At 49.6% G+C, this 27,588-nt stretch overlaps 1 protein-coding gene across 1 annotated transcript in view; it reads right to left on the minus strand.

The window, feature by feature from the left end:
• Window positions 1-313: 313 nt before the first annotated feature.
• The window catches only part of LOC119965409 (15-hydroxyprostaglandin dehydrogenase [NAD(+)]-like), a 39,677-nt gene continuing 12,402 nt past the window's right edge, over window positions 314-27,588 (minus strand). The window contains exons 4-7 of the mRNA XM_038796161.1: window positions 26,145-26,241; window positions 23,095-23,171; window positions 1,050-1,198; window positions 314-384 (exon numbers count right to left, since the gene is read on the minus strand). Of these exons, the coding sequence (XP_038652089.1) occupies window positions 375-384; window positions 1,050-1,198; window positions 23,095-23,171; window positions 26,145-26,241 (333 nt within the window). The 3' untranslated portion in view covers window positions 314-374. The remainder of the gene's footprint in view (window positions 385-1,049; window positions 1,199-23,094; window positions 23,172-26,144; window positions 26,242-27,588) is intronic.

Consider the following 27,588-nt stretch of genomic DNA (forward strand, 5'->3'; position numbering starts at 1 on the left):
CATTCACCTCCTTCTGGCTCTGATACCCACCGTGCCCCTATCATCTCTCACCCTCCCGAATTTTCCCTTGCCACTGCCTGCTAATATTTTTGAAGTTTAATGTATAACCAAACACAAAATGAAAATAGCAAAACTACCAACACCGGCATTAAAGGGTAAATATTTTATTTCCAACTGCTTTCGAAACTCTCTTCATTGTTCTCGGTGACTCGCTGCTCACATTCGTTTGATCACTGAGCAGATTACTGAGTTGGCTGGGAGGAAGACCAGATGATTTCAGCCTCATATTTCAAACTTGGATTCTTCAAACGCCTTCAACAAAGCCCCCAGTCCTGGTCTGATCCGTGGCCAGCCGCAGGAATCCTTCAGCGATATCATGCAGTCCTTAAAGGAAAATCAGATGGGATTTTCTTAACATTCATTCAATTTTGTTTTATCCGGGGAGGGTGAAAGCATGTTCGCCACTTGGATATTTCTGGGGCTTTAGCTCAGCCGCTCTCACATTATCCACAATGTCAGTCAGGAGATAATTCCAATCAAATATGTTGGCCGGAATTCTCTGGTGTCGCGCTTCCATTTTGCCAGTGGGTTGCATGATGGCGAGGGGAGGTTACAATAGGAATCCCATTGACAATCAGCAGGAAGACAGAATCCCGCCGCCCAGCATTTACTGCCCATCCTTAATTGTCCTTGAACTGAGTGGTTTGCTATGCCAATTCAGGGGCAGTCAAGAGTCACCTGTAGGCCCAGACCAGGTAAGGATGACAGGCAGATTCCCTTCCATGAAGGGACATTAGTGAATCAGATGTGTTTTTTCACAATGGCTTCATGGTCATCATTAGGACTTTTAATTGCAGATTTTTATTGAATTCAAATTTCACTTCCTGCCATGGTGGATTCGAACCTGGGTCCTCCAAGCATTACCCCTGCGTCTCCGGGGTACTAGTCCAGTGACAATTACACTGCACCACCCACCACTACCTCGCCACAAACACTGAACTGTGGTCATCCTAACTAATCCCTGACCCCTTTCTGACTGTTATACTCACTTCAGAACTCCAAGTTTGTTGATCATCGCCTCTAACTTCTCCTTCTTTTCTGGAGTCCTCATTGATTCGCAGTCCTGCGAAAGTGCAGTGTCAGTAAAACCAGGACACAGCACGTGTAATCGAACTCCATGATTCTCAAAGCAGGTCAGCTGAAAGCAGAAAATCTTTAATGTTACAAACTCTGATATTAATAGATTTTTTCGACATTCCACTCAGAAGATGTCAGACCCCAGTCTGTGTGGAGTTTGGGGCCCAATTATCATAGGATACAGGAGCAGGAGCAGGCCATTCATCCTATCAAGCCTGTTCCAACATTCAGTTAGATCATGGCTGATCTTCTACCTTGCAACTATTTGTTCGCACTATCCCCATATTCCTTCATGTCTTTACTATTGAGAGATCTACCGATCTCTGTCTGAAGGTACTCAATAATTAAGCTTCCACAGCCCTCTGAGGTAGAGAATGCAAAAGATTCACAACCCCTGCGGGAAGAAATTGTTCCTCACCTCAGTCCCCAAATGGACTATCTCTTATTCTGAGACTGGTTCCTGGTTCTTCACCCACCCTGCCCCCCCCCCCCCCCCACCCCCCCCCCCCCCCCCCCCCCCCTCTCTCTCTCTCTCTCTCTCTTCCCCCAGCCCCGGAATACAGGCATAGTCTCCTCACTCTCTCCTCATAGGACAATCCCAGGAATCAGTTTGGTGAACTTTCGTTGCACTCCCACTCTTGCAAGTATACCCTTCTTTTGGTAAGGAGACCTAAACTGTCCACAATACTCCAGGTGTTGTCTCTCCAAGGTTCTATGCAACTGTAGCAAGACATCTTCACCCTTGCACTCAAATCCTCTTGCAATCAAGGCCAACCGACCATTTGCCTTGCTAATTGCTTGCTGCACTTGTACGTTAGCTTCGGTGACACCCAGCTCCCTTTGGACATCGACACTTACCAATCCCTCACCATTAAAAATATTCTGCATTTCACTTTTTCCTACCAAAAGGGACTTCACATTTAATTCCATCGGCCATGTTCTCGCTCATTCACGTGGCCTGTCTACGTTCCCTTGAAGCATCATTGCATCCTCTTTACAATTCACATTCCTATCTAGTTTTGTGTCACCAGCCAACTTGGAAATATTAAGAATTTTTATTGTTAATAATCTTTATTGTCACAAGTAGTGGCACCACCATTTCAACCCCTGGACCGTGGTACCTATTACAGGAGCAACCCTGGCCAATGCCCGTATGCCCTCCAACCACCCATAATCCCCACCTACCGCTGAGGCTTCAGGATGTATGCCTGTGCTCATGAGAAATTGGTAATCATGGTTAAGTGAGCACTTGACACAATCCAAGTGGATTCCCGTGGGTGGGCGGGCCATGTAGCATGTGGGAGTTATTGCCTAGCATTCCAATCAGACCATGATGCCTGGATCCTGCCTGAAAATTGCGGGAGGCAACACCACAAATGCAGCAGTCAACAACCAAACACCCCAGGGGATGGAACACAGCTCCAAGGACATGTACACGACCGGAGGGTGGGTCAGTGTAACAGGGAGGGGACCAGTGCCTGGTCCAGGTGACATCATGAGTATGTGTCCGGGGTACAGGGTCTGGGGTCTCCCTACCAACCCCCAATCCCCTCGCAGTCTGCCCCCTCCCCCTGATGCCCTCAGTGATCAGTGACATGCTTGGCCTTCCTAGTTCCTACCACTATATCTAGGTGTCTCCCCAGATGCACATTTGAGGTGGGGGGCAGCCAGCTGCTTCCCTCATCCCGTGGAAGATAGGAGAGGGAAGGTATTTTAATGCAATTTTTAAAAACTATTTGCTTGTATTTTACACAATGGGCGCGATTCATCCAAACAATTTCCAAGTGTCATTTTGGCAGGTTTGGCGGCGTGTTTCCCGTCGGCAGCAATGATGAGATCGCGGCCTGTATTCACTCCCACTTGGTGCAAAAAATGAGCCCACACGTGAATCTCGCCTTGCCCGACTCCCTCGGCGTCTGATTCGTTCGACTCACATCTCAGCTGTTCATCACTAACAAGAGGGAACTGCTGTTAAGCGCCCCCTCAGCACTCACTCCCAGTCACGAAACGAGGATGCAGCGCAGAGACCTGATCCTCGCTTTGGAGACATGGCCAGGCTTCCTGATGCCATGGATGAGGCGCAGGGCATCCTATACCCCCGAGGAGATAGGAGAACCAGCAGCAGGGTGAGCAATGCCACCTGGGCGACAGTGGCAGCTGCAGTGCGCGGGCAGCATGACCAGGAGGACAGAAGACAAACTACCTCCAATAAGCTGGAAGGGTAAATTACCACCTCTCCCGGCATCAGTTCTGCCTGACACCCCTCAACTTCCCACCACCCCCCCACCCCGTCAAATCACTGGCGGAGACCTCACACCCTCCCAACATCCGATCTTTGCGCTTGTTCCTCAGCACCCCTGTCACCCACCAATACAACCTTTCATGTCCATCTGAGGTCCCCACACATCGCCTGACCCATCAAGCGTGCAGCTCACAATGCTCTCTCTCTTTGTCCTCGCAGGAGAAGATGGCTTAATAAGATGAAAAGGGCAAAGACAGAGGGAGGATTCCCAGAGATTTGAGTCTTCATCCCAATCAGGAACAGGCCCTGGAGATTATGGGATTGCCCAAAGAGAGACAGCAAGGTTGGCCTGTGCCACAGAGGCGAGGGCCCGCTGCCTCTTCATCCAAATGACTTGTCTCATGTGAGTTATCGATGCCCCACAAAATTATCCTTATCTTTCACTTACCATTGTTTTGCCGGATCACCATCAGATGAGGCTGGACAATCTGTAGTCATGTCTTCCCCCCGCCACCCAAGAGAACACCTCATTGAGGAGCTCCGAGGAGAACACGAGCAATGCATCACAGCGATCACCCGCACCTTCTACCAGTGCAGAGACACAACCTCAGTAGGCGACATTAGCGAACAGGCTTCAGGTCCACTCTTTGGTTGGCACCACACAGTGGCTGAAGCCTTCAGGTGGAGGCAGGAACATCCAACAACAGTCGGAGGTCTGCTGGATCCCAGGAGACAACTGCACCTCAGCCAGATGCTGTGATATTCCAGATTGGATGCCAGCGTCTGCAAGGCAGATTGGAGGAGTTCAGTTGCAGGCGATTGTGGCAGCAATGTGTGGCACCCAGGCCAACACTGCAAGAGTGGCAACCGCAGTTGAAAACCTCGAGCACAACTTCCGCATCTTGAGTGGTGATGTCCAAGGCTTGGCTCAGTCTGTGATGACCGTGTCTGAGAACCTTGACATCATGCCCCAGTCGATGAGGGGTTCTACAACTCTATGACCACAGAAGAGCAAGAAGAGTGAGGAGCATAAGTGGCACTGGTGAGATCACTGTCCGTAGCTCGGGGGGAATAGAAATCTGTCACAGTGACATGTTCACTGTTAAAACATGTCACACCTCATACATCTGAAGCCTCTGTCACTATAGTCTTCACAGCGGGCCTGCCCGCACACCAACCCCTGTGACCCCAGCCCCTCCCGGCACAGTGGTCCAAGATCAAAAGCCCCCGATGCAAACGCGGTCATGAGGATGGTTGTGAGCCCTCTGGGGGCAGAAAGACAGGAGTCAGACTTAATCAGATCCTGAGGAGCACCAGAGCTTTCCTCACAGCCAGTGGTCATCACCTTCCTGTCTTGTATAGTGACCGCCTGACCGGGCCAACACAGGCACATCACCCTGGAGTGATGTTACACAGACAATTGGAGGGGAGAACAGGGTGGTCGGGAAGGGGGTGGTGTGATTGGGGGGGGTCAGGGGTGTTTAACTGACAGGAACTCATATCAGGGGAATCTGTGGACGATGGCCTCACTGGTCCTCCCAGGATATCAGATCCTTGGCGCCAGCAATCCTCCATCCTCCGGCTCCTCCTCGGTCTCATCCTCCAGTCCCTCCTCCTCCTCAGATGAGGCTTCATGTCCCTCCGCCTCCTTGTCCTCCTCCTACAGCATGATGTCCCGCTGCTCTGCCAGATTGCGGAGGGTACAGCAGACCACCACAAAGCAAGAGACCTTCTGGGGGTGTACTGTAGGGCTGGACCAGAGCGATCCAGGCATTGGAACAGCATTTTGGGCAGCCCAATGCACCACTCAATGAAAGCAATGGTGGCATCAAGGCCACATTGTAGCGGCTCTCTGCCTCGGTCTCAGACCTCCGCACTGCACTGTAAATTCTATGATTCACTGCCATGACCTCAGCAGGTATCTCTAGTCCCCCATAAAGCAACCCCTTATCCTGGGATGGTCCTCGAAGACACCAGTGTCCTCTGAGTGCCCCAGGGGTGAATTCCCAGGATACCATGTACACACATGCATGATCAGGAGGCGGCGGTCACACGTGATCTGAACAATAAGAGAGTGGGGAAACACCTTCTTGTTATAAAGGGCACGCTTTGAATCCTTCCATTCCCCCCCCCCCCCCCCCCCCCCCCCCCCCCCCCCCCCCCCCCCCCCCGAACAACCCAACTCCCCTGAATACTGGGACAGCAGTTTTGGTGCCCTTGAGCTGCTACTCACCTCCCCTCAGCAGCCACTGCATGAGATTCACATTTTGAAAAAGGAGCACGAAATGACGCCCACGTGACTTCTCGCTGGGGAGTTGGGTGACCTCCGCTGCATTCGACTTCAATCTTGTTAATGAGATTGAAATGAATGCAAATTAGGCTTACTGACCTTCTCATCATCAGGATGTGGGCCGGGGTAAATGGCAAAATGTTTTCCGACCAGCGCAAATCTCGATTCTGGTCTTTCCCGCTATTCACCCACCGTGCCGAGATCAGCCCCAGGTACAATGTGGAGGCTGAATGATGCCCAATGTCTTTGTGAAACTGTTTTCTCTTATCTCTTTGTAATAGTTTTCCTGAATTTCAGTTTGTCATTTAACTATTTCAAAAGATTTTGAAATTTTCCTGTTGAAATATAAACTGGTACTTGGTGCAGACTTAAAAAGGATAGTAGAAAATGACAGACTGAAGAGGCTGCTAAACACGCTGGGGACTGGTTAGTTAGGTGGGAGAGTGCGGGATAGGGTCCCGCTGCCTTCCTCACCCCTCCAGTCAGGCAGGCGGCCTGGGGAACATCCCTGCTGCCCAAAGACCAATTGAAGCCCTTGGGTAACTACTTACTGGACTCATTCTACCATTGGCGGCACGGTGACACAGTGGTTAGCACTGCTGCCTCAGAGTGCCAGGGACCCCGGTTCAATGCCGGCCTCAGGCGACCGTCTGTGTGGAGTTTGCACTTTCTCCTCTTGTCTGCGTGGGTTTCCTCCGGGTGCTCCGGTTTCCTCCCACAGTCCAAAGATGTGCAGATTAAAGGTGGGTTGGCCATGCTAAATTGCCGTTTAGTGTCCAAAAGGTTAGGTGGAATTACTGGGTTACGAGGATAGGGTGGACGCATGGGCTTCAGTAGAGTGCTCTTCAGTGGGGCCGGTGCAGACTCGATGGGCCAAATGGCCTCCTTCTGCACTGTAAAATCTGCAAATTCTATTGTCGCTATTCAACCAGTGATGGGCAGAGTACTCGCCTTCTGAGGGAGCAGACCAGCAATCCTTCATTTTGATGCATTTGAGGGACCCAGCATCAGGAAGGGTGGCCAGCTGTAAGTGCCACCCTCTTGATGTTACTCCGGCCCTCTTCCCAGTTCACCCTGCGATCCCCTCCTGCCCACACTCACCTCTATCTAGGGATCCATCGCCAATCTCTCCAGCAGGCCTGAGTCTCATATCGGCAGTGGCCACTGCTTGCTTAGTCAAGTGAGAGGCCCAGTGCTGCCCAGTTAAGTGCCTGATTGCCACATAATTGTGTCGGAATTTCTGGAGAGGAGCAACGCCAGGCTCCCATTGGTTCTCCAACAGGTGGGTGGGACTACTGTCACCCTCATTAAATTTCACCCTGTGTGTGCAGTTGTGACCTCCATAGTTAAAGAAAGATATACTTGCATTGGAGGTCCTTCAGAAGAGGTTAGTGGGTAAAATTAAAGCACATGGGGTCGGGGGTAATGGATCGAGAATTGGATGACAGACAGGAAACAGGGAGTGGGAATAAATGTGTCTTTTTCCGAGTTTCAGGGAGTGACTCATGGTGTACCTCAAGGATCAGTGCTTGACCTCAGCTGTTCATATATAAATTACCTGGATGAGGGAAGCAAATGTGGAAGTTCCAAGTGTGCTGACCACTCAGAACTGGGTGGAACTGTGATCATAAGAGTCTTCAGATGATTTAAACAGGTTGAGTGAGTGGGCAAACACAGGGCAGATGCAGCACAACGTGACTAAACGGGAATGCATACTCTTTGCTGTGAAAGAAAGGAAGGCAGCCTGATGACCAGCACTGCTCCCTCATAGCGCCAGTGACCCAGATTCACTTGGGTGAATGTCAGTGTGGAGTTTTCACATTCTCCCAGTGTCTGTATGGGTTTCCTCTGGATGCTCCAGTTTCCTACCACAATCCAATGATGCGAAGGTCAGGTGGATTAGCCATGATCAATGCGAGGAGTTACATAGAACATAGAACATTACAGCGCAGTACGGGCCCTTCGGCCCTCGATGTTGTGCCGACCCGTGAAACCATCTGAAGCCTATCTGACCTACACTATTCCATTTTCATCCATATGTCTATCCAGTGACCACTTAAATGCCCTTAAATTTGGCGAGTCTACTACTGTTGCAGGCAGGGCGTTCCACACCCCTACTACTCTCTGAGTAAAGAAACTGCCTCTGACATCTGTCCTATATCTACCACCCCTCAATTTAAAGCTATGTCCCCTCGTGTTGGTCATCACCATCCGAGGAAAAAGACTCTCACTGTCCACCCTATCTAACCCTTGGACAATCTTATATGTCTCTATTAAGTCACCTCTCAGCCTTCTCCTCTCTAACGAAAACAACCTCAAGTCCCTGAGCCTTTCCTCGTAAGACCTTCCCTCCATTCCAGGCAACATCCTAGTAAATCTCCTCTGAACCCATTCCAAAGCTTCCACATCCTTCCTATAATGTGGTGACCAGAACTGCACGCAGTACTCCAGGTGCGGCCGCACCAGAGTTCTGTACAGCTGCAGCATGACCTCGTGGCTCCGAAACTCAATCCCCCTACTGATAAAGGCTAGCACACCATATGCCTTCTTAACAGCACTATTATCCTGGGTGGCAACTTTCAGGGATTTATGTACCTGGATGCCGAGATCTCTCTGTTCATCTACACTACCAAGAATCTTGCCATTAGCCCAGTACTCTGCATTCCTGTTACTCCTTCCAAAGTGAACCACCTCACACTTTTCCACATTAAACTCCATCTGCCACCTCTCAGCCCAGCTCTGCAGCTTATCTCTGTCCCTCTGTAACCCATAACATCCTTCAGCACTATCCACAACTCCACCGACCTTCGTGTCATCTGCAAATTTACATGAACAGGGATCTGGAGTGGGCCTCAGTAGGGTGCTCTTTTGGAGCATCAGTGCAGACTTGATGGGCCGAATGGCCTCCTTCTGCACTATAGGATTCTATGGAAGAGTATTATTTAAATGGTGATATATTGGGAAGTGTGGATGAACAAAGAGGTCTGAGTGTCCTTGTACGCCAGTCAGTGGAAGTTGGGGGAGCAGCAAAGAATTAGGAAAGCAAACGGTATGTTTCCCTTCATTGCAAGAGTTTGAGTTCAGAAGTAGGGATGTCTTACTGCAGTTATACTGAGCATTGGTGAGACGACACCTGGAGGATTGCGTGCAGTTTTGGTTTCCCTACCTCAGAAAGGATATATTTGACAGAGAGTGTCGCAGAGGTTCGCACGGCAGATACCAGGATTGGCGGGACTGTCCGATGAGGAGAGATTGATTCGACTGTATTCATTAGAGTTTAGAAGGATGAGAAGGGGGAGGTTTGCTAATGCTCTTCGGGAGGGTTTAAACTAGTCCAGCAGGGGATTGGAAACCTGAATTGTAGCTCCAGTACAAAAGACGTTGAGAGTAGGGAGGTCATGAGTAAGGTTTCAAAGTTGCAGGAGTGTACCGGCAGGAAGGAAGGTGGTTTAAAATGCGTCTACTTCAATGCCAGGAGCATCCGGAATAATGTTGGTGAGCTTGCGGCATGGGTTGGTACCTGGGACTTCAATGTTGTGGTCATTTTGGATAGAGCAGGGCGAGGAATGTTGTTGCAGGTGCCGGGGTTTAGATATTTCAGTAAGCTCAGGGAAGGTGGTAAGAGAGGGGGAGGGGTGGCATTGTTAGCCAAGGACAGTATTACAGTGGCTGAGAGGCCATTTGATGAGGACTCAAATACTGAGGTAGTATGGGCTGAGTTAAGAAACAGGAAAGGAGAGGTCACCCTGTTAGGGCTTTTCTATAGGCCTCCGAAAAGTTCCAGAGATGTAGAGGAATGGATTGCAAAGATGATTCTGGATAGGAGCGAAAGTAACAGGGTAGTTGTTCTGGGGGACTTTAACTTTCCAAATATTGACTGGAAACACTATAGTTCGAGTACTTTAGATGGGTCCGTTTTTGTCCAATGTGTGTAGGAGGGTTTCCTGACGCAGTATGTAGATAGGCCAACGAGAGGCGAGGCCGTATTGGATTTGGTACTGGGTAATGAACCAGGACAGGTGTAAAATTTGGAGGTAGGTGAGCACTTTGGTGATAGTGACCACAATTCGATTATGTTTACTTTAGCGATGGAAAGGGATAGGTATATACCGCAAGGTAAGAGTCATATCTGGGGGAAAGGCAATTATGATGCGATGAGGCAAGACTTAGGATGCATCGGCTGGAGAGGAAAACTGCAGGGGATGGGCACAATGGAAATGTGGAGCATGTTCAAGGAACAGTTACTGCTTGTCCTTGATAAGTATGTACCCCGTTAGTCAGGGAGGAAGTGGTCGAGCGAGGGAACCAAGGTTTACAAAAGCAGTTGAAACACTTGTCAAGAGGAAGGAGGCGGCTTATGTAAAGATGAGACGTGATGGTTCAGGTAGTGCGCTTGAGAGTTACAAGTTAGCTAGGAAGGCTCTAAAGAGAGAGCTAAGAAGAACCAGGCGAGGACATGAGAAGTCTTTGGCAGGTAGGATCAAGGATAACCCTAAAGCTTTCTATAGATGCGTAAGGAATAAAAGAATGACTAAGGTAAGAGTAGGGCCAGTCAAGGACAGAAGCGGGAAGTTGTGCGTGGAGTCCGAGGAGATAGGAGGTGCTAAATGAGTATTTTTCGTCTATATTCACACAGGAACAAGACAAAGTTGTCGAGGAGAATACTGAGATACAGGCTACTAGACTAGAAGGGCTTGAGGTTCATAAGGAGGAGGTGTTAGCGATTCTGGAAAGTGTGAAAATAGATAAGTCCCCTGGGCCGGATGGAATTTATCCTAGGATTCTCTGGGAAGCTAGGGAGCAGATTGCTGAGCCTTTGGCTTTGATCTTTAAGTCAGCTTTGTCTACAGGAATAGTGCCAGAAGACTGGAGGATAGCAAATGTTGTCCCCTTGTTCAAGAAGGGGAGTAGGGATAACCCTGGTAACTATAGACCAGTGAGCCTTACTTCTGTAGTGGGAAAAGTCTTGGAAAAGTTTATAAGAGGTAGGATGTATAATCATCTGGAAAGGAATAATTTGATTAGAGATAGTCAACATGGTTTTGTGAAGGGTAGGTCGTGCCTCACAAACCTCATTGAGTTCTTTGAGAAGGTGACCAAACAGGTGGATGAGGGTAAAGCAGTTGATGTGGTGTATATGGATTTCAGTAAAGCGTTTGATAACGGTTCCCCGCGATAGGCTATTGCAGAAAATACAGAGGCATGGGATTCAGGGTGATTTAGCAGTTTGGATCAGAAATTGGCTAGCTGATAGAAGACAAAGGGTGGTGGTTGATGGGAAATGTTCTGACTGGTGCCCAGTTACTCGTGGTGTACCACAAGGATCTGTTTTGGGGCTGCTGCTGTTTGTCATTTTTATAAATGACCTGGAGGAGGGCGTAGAGGGATGGGTGAGTAAATATGCAGATGACACTAAAGTCGGTGGAGTTGTGGACAGTGCAGAAGGATGTCACAAGTTACAGAGGGACATAGATAACCTGCAGAGCTGGGCTGACAGGTGGCAAATGGAGTTTAATGCAGAAAAGTGTGAGGTGATTCATTTTGGAAGGAATAACAGGAAGACAGAGTATTGGGCTAATGGTAAGATTCTTGGTAGTGTGGACGAGCAGAGAGATCTCGGTGTCCATGTCCATAGATCCCTGAAAGTTGCCACCCAGGTTGAGAGGTTTGTTAAGAAAGCGTACGGTGTGTTAGCTTTTATTGGTAGAGTAATTGAGTTTCGGAGCCATGAGGTCATGTTGCAGTTGTACAAAACTCTGGTGCAGCCGCATTTGGAGTATTGCGTGCAGTTCTGGTCGCCGCATTACAGGAAGGATGTGGAAGCATTGGAAAGGGTACAGAGGAGATTTACAAGGATGATGCCTGGTATGGAGGGAAGATCTTACGAGGAAAGGCTGAAGGTCTTGAGGCTGTTTTCGTTAGAGAGAAGAAGGTTAAGAGGTGACTTAATTGAGGCATACAAGATGATCAGAGGATTAGATAGGGTGGACATTGCGAGCCTTTTTCCTCGGATGGTGATGCCCAGCACGAGGGGACATAGCTTTAAATTGAGGGGAGGTAGATATAGGACAGATGTCAGAGGTAGAGTAGTAAGGGCGTGGAATGCCCTGCCTACAACAGTAGTGGACTAGCCAACACTAAACGTATTCAAATGGTCATTGGATAGGCATATGGACGATAAGGGAATAGTGTAGATGGACTTTAGAGGGGTTTCACAGGTCGGCGCAACATCGACGGCCGAAGGGCCTGTACTGCGCTGTGATGTTCTATGTTCTATGTTTTTGAAACATATAAAATTCTAACGGGGTTAGACAGACTCGATGTAGGGAGGCTATTTGGGGACACATATGTACAGCATTAAAAAATGTTGCATTTGAGAAGTAAGACACCTTCAGGCTTGAATGTCCTGTATCTCAATTCCTCCCCGCAGGCAGACCACATAGATTTCATAGAATTTACAGTGCAGAAGGAGGCCATTCGGCCCATCGAGTCTGCACCGGCTCTTGGAAAGAGCACCCTACTCAAGCCCATAGTCCACCCTATCCCCATAACCCAGTAACCCCACCAAACACTAAGGGCAACTTGGACCCTAAGGGCAATTTAGCATGGCCAATCAACCTAACCTGCACATCTTTGGACTGTGGGAGGAAACCGGAGCACCCGGAGGAAACCCACGCACACACGGGGAGAACGTGCAGACTCCACACAGATAATGACCCAAGCCGGGAATCGAACCTGGGACCCTGGAGCTGTGAAACATTTGTGCTAACCACTATGCTACCGTGCTGCCCATAATGCAGGTGATGGGTGTGTGCAAGCACTCAGCAGACAGGCAGGAGTCAGACTATGATATAGATTGAGGAGCACCAGTTCTCAACAAGTTATCATCACTCCCCTGCCTTCGACAATGACTGTCTGACAGTGTCGACACACTCCCATCATCCTGTAATGATGATCCACAGACCCTGGGAGGGTGGAACAGGGTGGGTGGGGAGGGGGAGAGAGTGGGAGGGAGGGCTGGGACAATGGACAAGGTCACAACGGATGTGAAGCGGGAGAGAATGAGGGCCTCCCTGGACCTCTGAGCTTGCCGGACCCTCACACTGCTGCCTGTCCTCCCTGCTCCGGCTGGTCCTGCGGGTCCGTCACAGGCTAGTCCTCTGGCCCCTCTTGGTCCGACGCCTCCTTGTCCTCCGAGGTGGCTACATATTCTTCCCCTCCACCTCCACCTCATCACCCCACTGCTGTGCCACATTGTGGAAGGGCACAACAGACCACCACAAAGCAGGCGACCATCTGGGAGTGCGCCATAGAGCGTTCGAGACATTGGAACCGCATTCTGAGAAGCCTGATGGACTGCTCATGACAGCCCGGGCGACTGCATGGGCCTCGTTGTATCAGGTCTCTGCATCAGTCACCGGCCTCTGCACCAGTGTCATTAGACAGGTCCTCAGTGGGTAACCATTTTCCCCAAAGAGCCAACTGGGCTGGGGTGGTCTTTGAAGAGGCTGGGGATGTCCAACTGTCCCAGGATGTAGCTGTCGTGCCGTCTCATTACTCCCTGGACATCCCTTCATTGGCGGAGAACCCTGCTGCCCCGGCATCCTGTTGGGCCAGGGCCATGTCAAAGTTTATATAGTTCGCTGCCTGGGTAAACAGGGCATCCATGACCTCACAGATGGACTTGTGGGCTGTAGGTTGTGAGATGCCACACAGTTCCCTGCTCGAGCCCTGGAATGATCCTGAGGTATAGAAATTCAAGGCTGCGGTGACCGTCGCGCGGGTATCCTCTTCCTCTACGTGGTGCCAAGTCTGTGAGGACACGGCACAGGTGCCGCACCATCCCCTGGGTGAGGTAGAGATCCTGTGGCCTATGCTATCCGTCATCTGTTCGAAAGACAAGCGACACCTGGACACCGTGGGCCGTCGCCGGCCTCTCCCTCTGGGTCTCTACCGGCCTGATGGGCGGCCGGGTCCTCAGGGTGTTGGGTGGGGCATGCATATGGACCGCCACCTCGAGCCTCTGTTGATGCTGCTGCTGCCGCCTTCTCTGGCATCTGGCCACCTAGCCTGCCAGCAGCACCACTAGGGCAGCCTCATCCACCCCGTGCATTATCTGTGAGGAATTAGAGAGAGTTTGAGACTGACAACCAGCGGTGTCTTCCACCCCAGGACCTCCATTCCCCCATTGCTCCCTTCTCCCTCCCCAACCCCCCCCCCCCCCCTCCCCCCACATCCTCTGCCATCCAACATGCCCTACGCACTATGGGTGCCCCTGGTCACCAGACCACACACCCAGTACCCCAGTTACTTGCACGGAACGTTATCTGGACTGGGCGCTGGTCCCTTCCCCCCTCCCGGTGCACACACCCATCCTCTGGTGGCGGAAATGTCCCCGGTGCTGGGGTCCAGCCACTGGGTGTCAGATGTTGCCACTGCGTCCATGATGTTGCTTCATGCAGTGCTCTGGCATAGTGTCCAGGTGTCACGGTCTGATTGGAATGCTCAGCAATAACTCCCACATGTTACATGGCAGGCCTACTCATGGGGATCCACTTGGGAGCTATGAAGTCCTCATTGACTACGATTGCCAATTCCCTTGATGCGCAATCATTAACTACTGAAACGAGGATGTAGTCCGAATTGAAGGCTTTAATCAACAAGATGTTTCCCCAGCAGCTCGAGTACAGAAAGAGGCCGGCTGCTGAGAAACACGGGTTCTTATACCCCGCCTCACTGGGCGGAGCTACCTTACATACCGACCAATGAAATGCAAACACTTGGGCCAATGAGCAGCGAGCCTTCTCCACCAATGGTAGCTCACACTCCCAGGTACCGTAGTACCTCTAGTCATACTACCACATCCCTATCAGCAATAGCCTTCAGCCACATGGCCAGAGGCCTCCACAGCTGGTTGTAGTTGTGGTCAGTGGGGCAGACAGGCAGGGGCTGGGGTTGCCCAGTAACGGGTAACATTCCACCAGCTTCACATTTTTAAAAAGGTGTGCTAATTGGCACCCATGTGACCACTTGCTGGGGAGGTAGTTAGATCACAGGAGGCTGTTATGTAGGGGATCGCTCCTGTTAATTGCTTAGAGATTGGCCTGAAGTGGTGATTATTGGTATTTCACCACACTGTGGTGGGATCCTGATTTTGCCAATGGGAGCAGGCCGGTTTAATTGCAAACCGACCAACACCGGGCATGGGGAGATTTTGGCCTCTCCCGCCATCTAACAGCTGCATTGTGCTCTCGCTCAAGCACAATGCGGCCGTTAAACTGTGCTCAGAGTCTCAGGATAAGGGGCCAATCTCTATCTCTCTACCCTCCTGTTTGATGAAAATACCTCCGTAAATGGCTCAATGTCAAATTTTGTTTGGTAATATTCCTGTGGAACGTGATCGGATGGACATTTTACTGTTTTCATATGATTTTCTACAGTTGTATGATTCTATGATTACAATGAGATACTACAAGGATCAGTACTGGAGCACAGTTATTTACAACCTCCATCAATGACTGACGTGAGGGGACCAACTGCAATAAACCCAATACAAAACTAGGTGGGAAAGTAAACTGTGAGAAGCACGCAAACAGGTTGAAAAAGGATATGAAGAGGTTAAGTAATTGGGAAGGAAGGTGGGCAGCACGGTGGTGTCATAATATACACCAGTATATCATGGTACAGACACACACACTGGTGGACATACACTAGGACCAATCAACATGCACAAACACCGCAACCAAACACCAGTTAGAACACATGCACTATAAAGACAAAGGGCATCACTTTTCCCGCTCATTCAGGATGCAGCCTCTCAGAAGCACAAGAGCTTATCAAATACAGCACAGACTCTCACCACGTGCTGAGTGATTCAACTGGTTCGGACAGGCACAGGTCTCTAGTTAATCTAGCATCGTGTAAACCCATAGTTATAGTATGTCTAGCATTTTCTAAGAGTTAATAAAATAGTGTTGAACCATCTTCGGTGTTGGTGGCATATGTCTGCTTCACGAATCCACAGTGCCCAACACTTCAGGTGGCAAAGTGGTTAACACTGCTGCCCCACAGAGCCAGGGACCTGGGTTCGATTCTGGCCATGGATCACTGATTGTGTGGAGTTTATACATTCACCCTGTACCTGCATGGGTTTCCTCCGGGTACTCTGGTTTCCTCCCACAGTCTAACAGCACGTCATAACATTCAAGGCTGTGGGCCAAGTGCTGGCAAGTGGGATTAGGTGGGCAGGATTGGATTGGATTGGATTGGATTTGTTTATTGTCACGTGTACCGAGGTACAGTGAAAAGTATTTTTCTGCAAGCAGCTCAACAGATCATTCAGTATATGGAAGAAAAGGGAATTAAACAAAATTCAAGAAAATACATAATAGGGCAACACAAGACAATGTAACTACATAAGCACTGGCAACGGATGAAGCATACAGGGTGTCGTGTTAATGAGGTCAGTCAATAAGAGGGACATTTAGGAGTCTGGTGACAGTGGGGAAGAAGCTGTTTTTGAGTCTGTTCGTGCGTGTACTCGGACTTCTGTATCTCCTGCCCGATGGAAGAAGTTGGAAAAGTGAGTAAGCCGGGTGGGAGGGATCCTTGATTATGCTGCCCGCTTTCCCCAGGCAGCGAGAGGTGTAGATGGAGTCTATGGATGGGAGGCAGGTTTGTGTGATGGACTGGGCGGTATTCACGACTCTCTGAAGTGTCAGGAAGGTCAGGGCCTTTCATGCATCGGTGCAGACTCGATGGGCAGAAGAGCCTCTTCTGCACGGTAATATTTTGTGACTCAATGGGCCAAATGGCCTCCTTCTGCACTGGAGGTGTGGAATTCATGGTATACAGTTCCTTAGCATGGGACAGGAGTTAGAATGAAATCCATAATATCCTGCTCCTTAGTGAAGGACACAAGTCTGTGGAGACAGGACATGGAGGTAGTCTTCTCAGGAATGCACTTTTCTGTAAACAACCGTAACCGCCAAGGGCAATGGGGATGTGATTACATAAGAGGAAGATGGAAAGACCTTGCTCTTATATTGGCCAGTTGCCCTGACTACTATTGGCTAGCATTACTGTCCTTTCATTGGCCTAGAATGAAAGATTAAATGTGATATTATTGGTGTGTGTGACATGCAAATGAAGGATTAGACTGCAAGTGTAATTCTATTGATTAATCAGGCTATAAACGTTTCTGCTTCACTGGACGCAGGTAGAGTAAAGTAGTGTACTCCACTGGTTTGCTCTCCGTGTGCACATGTCAATAAAGATTGATCAAAGAGTGCTCCCGTGTCTGCCTTGTATTACTTCGACATAGGGATTCTATGACCGATATGAGTGAAATGTGCAAAACAATTGTGAAATTATTCACTTTGATAGGAGGAATAGAAAAGGAGAGTCTTCCTTTATCACTGAGAGATTGGTATAGGTCAAGATTTGGGGGTCCTTGCACATGATTCACAGAGAGTTACCTGGAGGTACAGTAACTTATTAGAAAGGCAATTGATCATCGCGGCTAGGAGGGGTCCTAGCCTGGGGGGGGAGGGGGGTTAGGGAGGGACACCGGGTTGCTGCTGGAAAGACCAGAAACGGGAAGTGGAGGACTGGAGAGGTGGGGGGAGGGGGCCATCGCCATGGGGAGCGGGTCAGAAGGGGAGGGTCGACCCGGGCGAGCAGGGAACAGGACATGGCTAATCGGCAGGGGAAGGGGGCGGGTCGTCCCGCGACCCGGCTGATCACTTGGAACGTGAGGGGGCTGAATGGGCCGGTCAAGAGATCAAGGGTATTCTCACACCTGAAGGGACTGAAGGCTGATGTAGCAATGTTACAGGAGACCCATTTGAAGGTAGTGGACCAGGTTCGCCTGAGAAGGGGGTGGGTGGGACAGGTGTTCCACTCTGGATTGGACGCAAAGAACCGGGGGGTGGCGATTCTGGTGGGAAAGAGGGTGTCGTTCGTGGCGGACGAGGTGGTGGCGGATAAGGAGGGTAGGTATGTGATGGTGAAGGGTAAGCTGCAGGGGGAGAAAGTGGTGATGGTCAACGTATATGCCCCGAACTGGGATGACGCGGGTTTTATGAGGCGCCTATTGGGCCTCATTCCGGGACTGGAGGCAGGGGGCTTGATCATGGGGGGGGACTTTAACACAGTGCTGGACCCCGGGCTAGACAGATCGAGCTCAAGGACCAATAGGAGGCCGGCAGCGGCAGAAGTGCTGAGGGGGTACATGGAGCAGATGGGAGGAGTAGACCCATGGAGGTTTGGTAGGCCGGGGGCGAGGGTGTATTCCTTTTTCTCCCACGTCCATAGAGTGTACTCCAGAATCGATTTCTTCGTGTTGAGCAGGGGGCTGATCCCGAGGGTACGGGAAGCTGAGTACTCGGCCATTGCGATCTCTGATCATGCACCACATTGGGTGGATGTGGAAATGGGGGAGGCGCGGGACCAGCGCCCGCTGTGGCGGCTGGATGTGGGGCTGTTAGCGGACGACGAGGTGTGTAAAAGGGTCCGGAAGAGCATTGAGAGCTATCTGGACTTGAATGACACGGGTGAGGTGCAGGTGGGGATGGTCTGGGAGGCCCTGAAGGCAGTGATCAGGGGAGAGCTGATCTCCTTAAGGGCACACAGAGAAAGAAAGGAGAGGCAGGAGAGGGAGAGGCTGGTGGGGGAGCTATTGGAAGTGGATAGGAGATATGCGGAGGCACCAGAGGAGGGGCTGCTGGGAGAACGGCGCAGCCTGCAGGTCAAGTTCGACCTGCTGACCACCAGGAAGGCAGAGACGCAGTGGAGAAGGGCACAGGGCGCGGTCTATGAGTATGGGGAAAAGGCGAGCAGGATGCTGGCACACCAGCTTCGCAAACGAGATGCGGCTAGGGAGATTGGGGGAGTGAAGGAGAGGGGCGGGAAGGTAGTGCAGAAGGGGCAAGAAGTGAATGGGGTCTTCAGGGATTTTTACAAGGAGTTGTATCGGTCTGAGCCGCCGACGAGGAGAGGGGGAATGGAGGACTTCCTAAACAAATTGAGGTTCCCAAGGGTCCAGGAGGGGCTGGTAGAAGGGCTGGGGGCGCCAATAGGGCTAGAGGAGCTAGTCAAGGGAATAGGTCAGATGCAAGCGGGGAAGGCGCCGGGGCCAGATGGGTTCCCGGTGGAATTCTACAAGAAAAATGTGGACTTGGTGGGACCGGTACTGGTACGAGCCTTTAATGAGGCGCGAGAGGGGGGGGTTCTGCCCCCGACAATGTCGCAGGCTCTGATCTCCCTGATATTGAAGCGGGATAAAGACCCCGTGCAGTGCGGGTCCTACAGGCCTATCTCGCTTCTGAACGTGGATGCCAAGTTGCTGGCAAAGATCCTGGCAGCTAGAATAGAGGATTGTGTGCCAGGGGTAATCCATGAGGACCAGACGGGGTTCGTGAAGGGGCGGCAGCTCAACACGAACGTGCGGAGATTGCTGAATGTAATTATGATTCCGGCAGTGGAGGGGGAGGCTGAGATAGTGGTAGCGCTGGACGCGGAGAAGGCATTCGATAGGGTGGAGTGGGAGTACCTGTGGGAGACGTTGGAACGGTTTGGGTTTGGGGAAGGGTTTATTAAGTGGGTGAAGTTGCTCTACTCGGCCCCGACGGCGAGTGTAGTGACAAACGGGAGGAGGTCGGAGTATTTCGGGCTCCACCGAGGGACCAGGCAGGGATGTCCCCTATCCCCCCTACTTTTCGCACTGGCGATTGAACCGTTGGCGATGGCACTGAGGGGTTCAGGGGGGGTGGAGAGGACTGACTAGGGGAGGGGAGGAACATCGAGTATCGCTGTATGCGGATGATCTACTGCTGTACGTGGCAGACCCAGAAGGGGGAATGCCGGAGATAATGGAACTATTAGCAGAGTTTGGGGACTTTTCGGGGTACAAACTAAATTTGGGCAAAAGCGAGGTTTTTGTGATACACCCGGGGGACCAGGGAGAGGGTATTGGGAGACTCCCCTTCAAGCGAGCAGGAAAGAGCTTTAGGTACTTAGGGGTGCAGGTGGCAAGGAACTGGGGGACCCTCCACAAGTTGAACTTTTCCAGGCTGGTGGAACAGATGGAGGAGGAATTTAAGAGGTGGGACATGGTACCGCTGTCGCTGGCGGGGAGGGTGCAGTCAATCAAAATGACGGTCCTCCCAAGGTTCTTGTTTTTATTTCAGTGCTTGCCCATCTTCCTCCCTAGGGCCTTCTTCAAAAAGGTGACGAGTAGCATCATGAGCTACGTGTGGGCGCACGGCACCCCAAGGGTGAGGAGGGTCTTTTTGGAGCGGAGTAGGGACAGTGGAGGGCTGGCACTACCCAATCTCTCGGGGTATTACTGGGCGGCAAATGTGTCAATGGTGCGCAAGTGGATGATGGAAGGGGAGGGGGCAGCTTGGAAACGAATGGAGAGGGCGTCCTGTGGCAACACAAGCCTGGGGGCCCTAGTAACGGCACCATGGCCGCTCCCCCCCCCCCACGAGGTACACCACGAGCCCGGTGGTGGCGGCCACCCTCAAGATATGGGGGCAGTGGAGGCGACACAGGGGGGAAATGGGAGGTCTGTTGGCGGCGCCAATAAGAGGGAACCATAGATTCATCCCGGGGAACATCGACGGGGGATTTCAGAGCTGGTACAGGGTGGGCATACGGCAGCTGAAGGACCTGTTTATAGAGGGGAGGTTTGCGAGCCTGGGAGGGCTGGAGGAGAAGTTTGAGCACCCCCCGGGAAACATGTTCAGATATTTACAAGTGAAGGCATTTGCTAGGCGGCAGGTGGAGGGGTTCCCCCTGCTCCCCAGTAAGGGGGCGAGTGATAGGGTGCTCTCGGGGTCGGAGGGGGGAAGATATCAGACATCTACAAGATAATGCAGGAGGCGGAAGAAGCATCAGGGGAGGAGCTGGAAGCCAAGTGGGAAGGGGAGCTGGGAGAGCAGATAGAAAACGGGACGTGGGCGGATGCACTGGAGAAGGTCAATTCTTCCTCCTCGTGTGCGAGGCTGAGCCTCATTCAATTTAAGGTGCTGCATAGAGCTCACATGACGGGGACAAGGATGAGCCGGTTCTTTGGGGGTGAGGACAGGTGTGTCAGATGTCTGGGAAGCCCAGCGAACCATGTGCATATGTTCTGGGCATGTCCGGTTCTGGAAGGGGGTGGCAAGGACGGTGTCGAAGGTGGTGGGGTCCAGGGTCAAACCAGGATGGGGGCTTGCGATCTTTGGGGTCGGGGTAGAACCGGGGGTACAGGAGGCTAGGGAGGCCGGAATACTGACCTTTGCGTCCCTAGTGGCTCGACGAAGGATATTAATTCAATGGAAGGACGCGAGGCCTCCAAGCGTTGAAACTTGGATTAACGATATGGCTAGCTATATTCAGCTAGAAAGGATCAAATTTGCCCTGAGAGGGTCGGTACAGGGATTCTCCAGGCGGTGGCAACCTTTCCTTGACTTTTTAGATCAGAGATAGGCGTTCGGGGTCGTGGCAGCAGCAACCCGGGGGGGGGGGGGGGGGGGAGGGAGGGGGGGGGGGGCAGCAATGGTCGTGGGGGGACATGCACGACTGTAACGCGGGCAAGTCTGCTCGCTGCTCATGTCTGAAACTGTAGGCTGCCTTGTTTGTTAAGTTGTTGCTTGGGGGGGGGGGGGGGGAGGACTGGTGCGCGCGAGAGGGCGGGCGAGGGAGGGATATTTGCCTAGAGGGATTGTGTTGTAAATAATTTAAAAATTAGTAGGGGTAAATGTTTGTATGGAAAAACTCTTTCAATAAAAATTATTTAAAAAAAAAGAAAGGCAATTGATCTGATAACCTTTATTCCAAGTGGGAGTTAGAGTATAATTATAGGGAATCAGCTTTGACAAATAGTCATCGGACTCAAAACGTTAGCTCCTTTCTCTCCCTACAGATGCTGCCAGACTTGCTGAGATTTTCCAACATTTTCCCTTTCGTTTATAATTATAAGGAAATCTTGCTTGAAGGGGGTGCAGTGAAGATTCATTGGATTGATGCCTAGGATGAGGAGAGATCGAGTAGAATACACATTTTCCGAGGAAATTAAAATCAGGGATGCTCACAAGGACAGAAATGAGGAATGCAGGACCAGAGGAGATTACACAGATAGGGAAGGGTTAAGCCACTATGGCATTTGTAAGCAAGCAAATGCTCTCCTATTCAGTACGACCATGGCTGATCTTGGGCTTGTGAATCCACAGAAACCCTACATGCAAACACGGCGAGAACTTGCAAACTCCACACAGACAGTCACCCAAGGCCAGAATCAAACCCAGATCCTTGGCGCTGTGAGGCAGCAGTGCAAACCACTGGGCCATCCTGCTGCCACATTGTGCATTGTTCTAACTAAAAAGCCTCCGTTTCCCAGTCTTTCTCTCAGTATTTCATGAAATCAGACACATTTCTAGTGAAACTTTGTGATTCAGTCTGGAAAGGTTTAACGTCCTTCCTATAGTGTGGAGTTCAACACTACACAGTATCGAATTCAGATTATATTGACGGTTCAGAAGTCTTTTCATTACCTCTTGGTGTTAAAGAATGAGAAGGGAGATCATTGAACCATACAAGACTTTGAGGACTTGACAGTTTAGATGCTGAGAGGTGATTTCCTCTCGCTGGAAGTCTAGATCTCGGATCACAGTCTCAGCATGAGGGGTTCACCATTTTAGTCTGAGATGAGGAAAAATGTTTTCCTTCAGAGGATTGTGAATCTTTGTCATTCTCTCCCCTGATGATGTGGAGTCAAAGAGTATATTTAAGGCTGAGATCAATGGATTTTTGGGCACTAAGGGATATATTGATTGGGTGGGGAATTGAGTCAAGGTAAAAGTTGAGCTATGATCGGGGCGGCATGGTGGTGCAGTGGTTAGCACTGCTGCCTCACGGCACCGAGGACCCGGGTTTGATCCCGGCTCCGGGTTACTGTCCGTGTGGAGTTTGCACATTCTCCCCGTGTCTGCATGAGTCTCACCCCCAAAACCCAAGGATGTGCACGGAAGGTGGATTGGCCATGGTGAATTGCCCCTTAATTGGAAGAAAAAATAATTGGGTACTCTAAATTTATTTTTTTATAGTTGAGCTATGATCTATGGCCTGCATTTGGACTACTATGACTCACTCTTGCTCCTAGTTTCTATGTTTCAATCGGGGAGAATGCGGGGAGAAGGCGGATCTTTGGCATTGAGATCTAGGATCAGCCAGGATCATGTTGAATGGTGGAGTAGGCGCGAAGGGCTGATTGGCCTATTCCTCCTAGTTTCTGTTTCTATGATCTTATTGAATAGCGAACAAGGCTTGAGGCACCATACGGCCTACCCCTGCCCCTATTTCTTATAATTTTACATATGATTCACGCTCACAGCACCAGTTATACAGGAAACAATTATTTACGATACGATTTAACACTCACAGCCATCGATTTAGTGAATCCCACCACTCCATATTTGGAGGCTGCATAAACCGGTCCAACGTAAAAGGGAATCAGACCTGATCACCACAAAACAGCAGAGGGAAAATATCAAATAATTACATCAGATAGAATCATGTGACTATGTAGAAATGCATAGAAGATACAGCCTGGAAATTAGTCATTCAGTCTATCTCCTCCATGTCAACATTTACCCTCCACAAGAACAAACAGTTTCCTCCAGCACTATGGATGTACTTACACCACCACTGACAAGCAGCGAAAAAGATATGTAATAATAACAATCTTTACGAGTGTCACAAGTATGATTACATTAACACTGCAATGAAGTTACTGTGAAAATACCCTTAACTAATTTATCCTGAACATAAGATAAAGGGGAGTGTTAATGGGGTCATTAAAGGATGAAGAGTGCCAATAGGGACAAATAATGTGATGTTGGCGTTGGACTGGGGTGGGCACAGTACGAAGTCTTACAACACCAGGTTAAAGTCGACCTGATGAAGGGGATGCGCTCCAAAAGCTAATAATTCGATTCAAACCTGTTGGACTTTAACCTGGTGTTGTAAGACTTGTGGAATACGGACAAAAGGTGAGATCGCAGAATGCTATAAATGGGAGCAACTGAATACCCAACAGGTGGCCATGTGGGGGAGGAGTGGGGTTGTGTTGGGACAGGCTAAGGACTTGAAAAATAATTAACAACAAACTACAAAGAAAAGGGGGTTGGGTGGTGATGGTTAACATGGAGGAGGAAGTTTACTATCTATGTTGTTGAACTCAATGTTGAGTGCAGGAGGCTGTAACATGTCTAACCAGGAAATGAGATGTTATTCTTACCATTTGGGTGGGGTTTCACTGGAACATTGCAGCAGGCCGAGGACAGACATGTGGACATGAGAGCAAGGTGCTGAGTTGATATGGCAAGCGACAGGAAGGTTGGAGTCATGCTTGCGGACTGAGTGAAGGTGTTCCGCAAAGTGGCCACCCAGCCTACGTTTCGTCTCCCCAATGCAGAGGAGACCACATTGGGAGCAGCAAATTCAGCAGATGAAATGAAGGTGTTACAAATGAAATGCTGCTTACCTGAGAGGAGAGTTTGGATCCTTGAACAATGAGGAGGAGGTAAAGGGGCGGATGCTGCAACTTCAGAGATTGCATGGGAAGGTGCCCTGGGAAAGGGATGAAGGGTTGGGCGCAATAGAGGAGTGGACCAGGTTGACACGGAGGAAGTGGTCCCCGTAGAATGCTGACGTGGGGCGGGGGGGGGGGGGGGGGGGGGGGGACAGCTGGTGGAATTTAATTTTAATTAATATAAAGCTGATCCTGGCAATGGTGGCCATGAAGCTGCTACTGAATGTTGTAAAACACCACCTGGCTCATTCATATAATAGTAGTATTATAGTCATTATTAGTGTCACAAGTAGGCTTAGATTTACATTAACAGTGCAGTGAAGTGACTGTGAAAAGCCCCTAGTCGCCAAACTCTGGCGCCTGTTCGGGTACACTGTGGGAGAATTCAGACTGTCTAAATTATCTAACCGCAAATCTTTAGAGACTTGTGGGAAATGTCCTTACCTGATCTGGCCAACATGTAATTCTACACCCACAGCATTGTGGTTGACTCTTACCATCCCCTGAAATAACCCAGCAAGCCAATTCACTTCAAGGCAACTTAGGACTGGGCGGCAAATGCTGGCTTTGCCAGCGATACCCACATTGTGTAAAAGAAAAAGAATTGCACAGATCATCAACAACCAGAGCAGGCCCATTCAGTGAAATAGTTCAAAGGGAATATAACACCACCCCTTCAACTGCAAAAAGAACAAATAATTGCATTTATGTGACATTTATCATGGCCCAGGATGTCCCAAAGCACTTTACAGTCAATTAAATACTTGTTTAAAATGTCACTATTGTAATTTAGAAAACAATGCAGCCAATTTTCACACAGCAGGATCCCACAAATAGCAATGTGGTAATAACCAGATGTAATGATATGTATACTGTAGTACAGTGTAGTAAAGGATTAACACCTGAAACTATGAAATCAAACACTAGATGGCGTTACTAATTCACTGGCGTTACTAAAACAGCATCTTAGAAATTCTGGCAGAAACTGAAGAGAACATGATGAGAGCACAGTGAGAATTGAATGTTGAAATATAGCACAAGGTCAAGTCATAGTGTTCTTTAATAGTTAAATAGAATATTCATTGCTGTATTACAGATTCAGTATCATTGTTTAGTATCTGTAACTCAGTAGAGTATGTGAACCTCATTTAGTTTAGTCGTGCAAAATAAATTTGTTTTGATTCAAACTTTTATTTTTATAATCTTTGTCAACATTACATATTGGCTATCTTGGAGGAAAAGGAAAGGAATACAACACCAGATACTGTACTCTTTCTGTGTTATTGATTAATGGATAATTTTGGTCAGGACACTGAGGATACCCTCCCTGCTTTTCGTTGAAACAGTGCCATGGGAGAGGTGGACAGGGCCTTGGTTAACATCTCATCAGAAAGATGGTCTCTGACAGTGCAGCATTCGCTGTGTCAGCCTCAATTTTGGGAATCAAGTCTGAGGCTGGAACACCTATCTCTCGAAAAGAGAAGACTGAGGAGTTAACTTGATAGATGAAGGGTTATGACACGGGAGATTGAAATAATTGTTTTGGCCTCTATTTAAGTCCAAAACTAGGAGCCATTTATTAGAAAGGCACTCATTAATCCAATGAGAAACTCAGAAAACTTATTTTCCCAGGGGTTGGTTTGAATGTGCGACTTGCTCCCACACAGAATGGGAAAGCTAAATAACTAACAGGTAACTAGATAAATTGGATGATGGTGTGAGATAAAGCAGGTGAGTGGAGGCTCGTGTGGAGTATAAATATGTTTCCTTGCTGTAAATTATAAGTAAAACTTACTTTCCTAAAAAAAATAGTTTGTTCTAAGTGGACGTTTTCCAGCATCCACATGAAACATTTACAACAAAGCACATTGATGAGCAATTGTTATTGTATTGATTACCTGCCAGGGAGGCGATATTAACAATCACTCCTCCTGCACCTCCAGTTTCCTTACTCATGTGCTGTATTCCCAGATGGGTTCCTTTGATCACACTGACCTGCAATGCAAGCAGTAAATAGAGGAATCACCAGAGAACAGGCACATTCAGAAAACAGGACAAACATTAAAGTAAAAACATACACAGGTCGAAGTAAAGTACAGAGAGTTATATCCTCTGTGGCACAGTGGTTAGCACAGCTGCCTCAGAACGCCAGGGACACAGATTCAATTCTGACATTGGATGGCTGACTGTGTGCAGTTCGCACATTCTCCCCATGTCTGCGTGCGCTTCCTCCGGGTGCTCCGGTTTCCTCCCACAGTCCACAAATGTGCAGGTTAGGTGGATTGGCCATTCTAAATTTACCCATAGGGACAGGTAGGGTGACAAGGACAGGGCATGGGCCGAGGTAGGGAGGATCGGTGCAGATTCAAAGGGCTGAATGGCCTCCTCTGCACTGTAGGGATTCTGTGAAGGCAGCAAACTACACGCAAGTTTTGCCAGCAAGAGTACATTCAGGCAGTCACATAGCACAGATATATTCAGGCAGTCACAGAGCACAGGTATATTTAGGCAGTCGCAGAGCACAGGTACATTCAGGCAGTCACAGAGCACAGGTACATTCAGGCAGTCACAGAGCAAAGGTATATTCAGGCAGTCGCAGAGCACAGGTATATTCAGGCAGTCACAGAGCACAGGTATATTCAGGCAATCGCAGAGCACAGGTACATTCAGGCAGTCACAGAGCACAGGTACATTCAGGCAGTCACAGAGCACAGGTATATTCAGGCAGTCGCAGAGCACAGGTATATTTAGGCAGTCGCAGAGCACAGGTACATTCAGGCAGTCACAGAGCACAGGTACATTCAGGCAGTCACAGAGCACAGGTACATTCAGGCAGTCACAGAGCACAGGTACATTCAGGCAGTCGCAGAGCACAGGTATATTTAGGCAGTCGCAGAGCACAGGTACATTCAGGCAGTCACAGAGCACAGGTACATTCAGGCAGTCACAGAGCACAGGTACATTCAGGCAGTCACAGAGCACAGGTACATTCAGGCAGTCACAGAGCACAGGTACATTCAGGCAGTCGCAGAGCACAGGTACATTCAGGCAGTCGCAGAGCACAGGTATATTCAGGCACTCGCAGAGCACAGGTACATTCAGGCAGTCACAGAGCACAGGTACATTCAGGCAGTCACAGAGCACAGGTACATTCAGGCAGTCACAGAGCACAGGTACATTCATTCAGTCACAGAGCACAGGCATATTCAGGCAGTCACAGAGCACAGGTATATTCAGGCAGTCGCAGAGCACAGGTATATTTAGGCAGTCACAGAGTTGTAATCTGCAGGATACAGACATATTAGTGGAATGGGAAGATGATATGTGAGATGGACAAACTGG

Source organism: Scyliorhinus canicula, chromosome 4 (assembly GCF_902713615.1).
Source record: "Scyliorhinus canicula chromosome 4, sScyCan1.1, whole genome shotgun sequence".
NCBI lineage: Eukaryota > Metazoa > Chordata > Chondrichthyes > Carcharhiniformes > Scyliorhinidae > Scyliorhinus > Scyliorhinus canicula.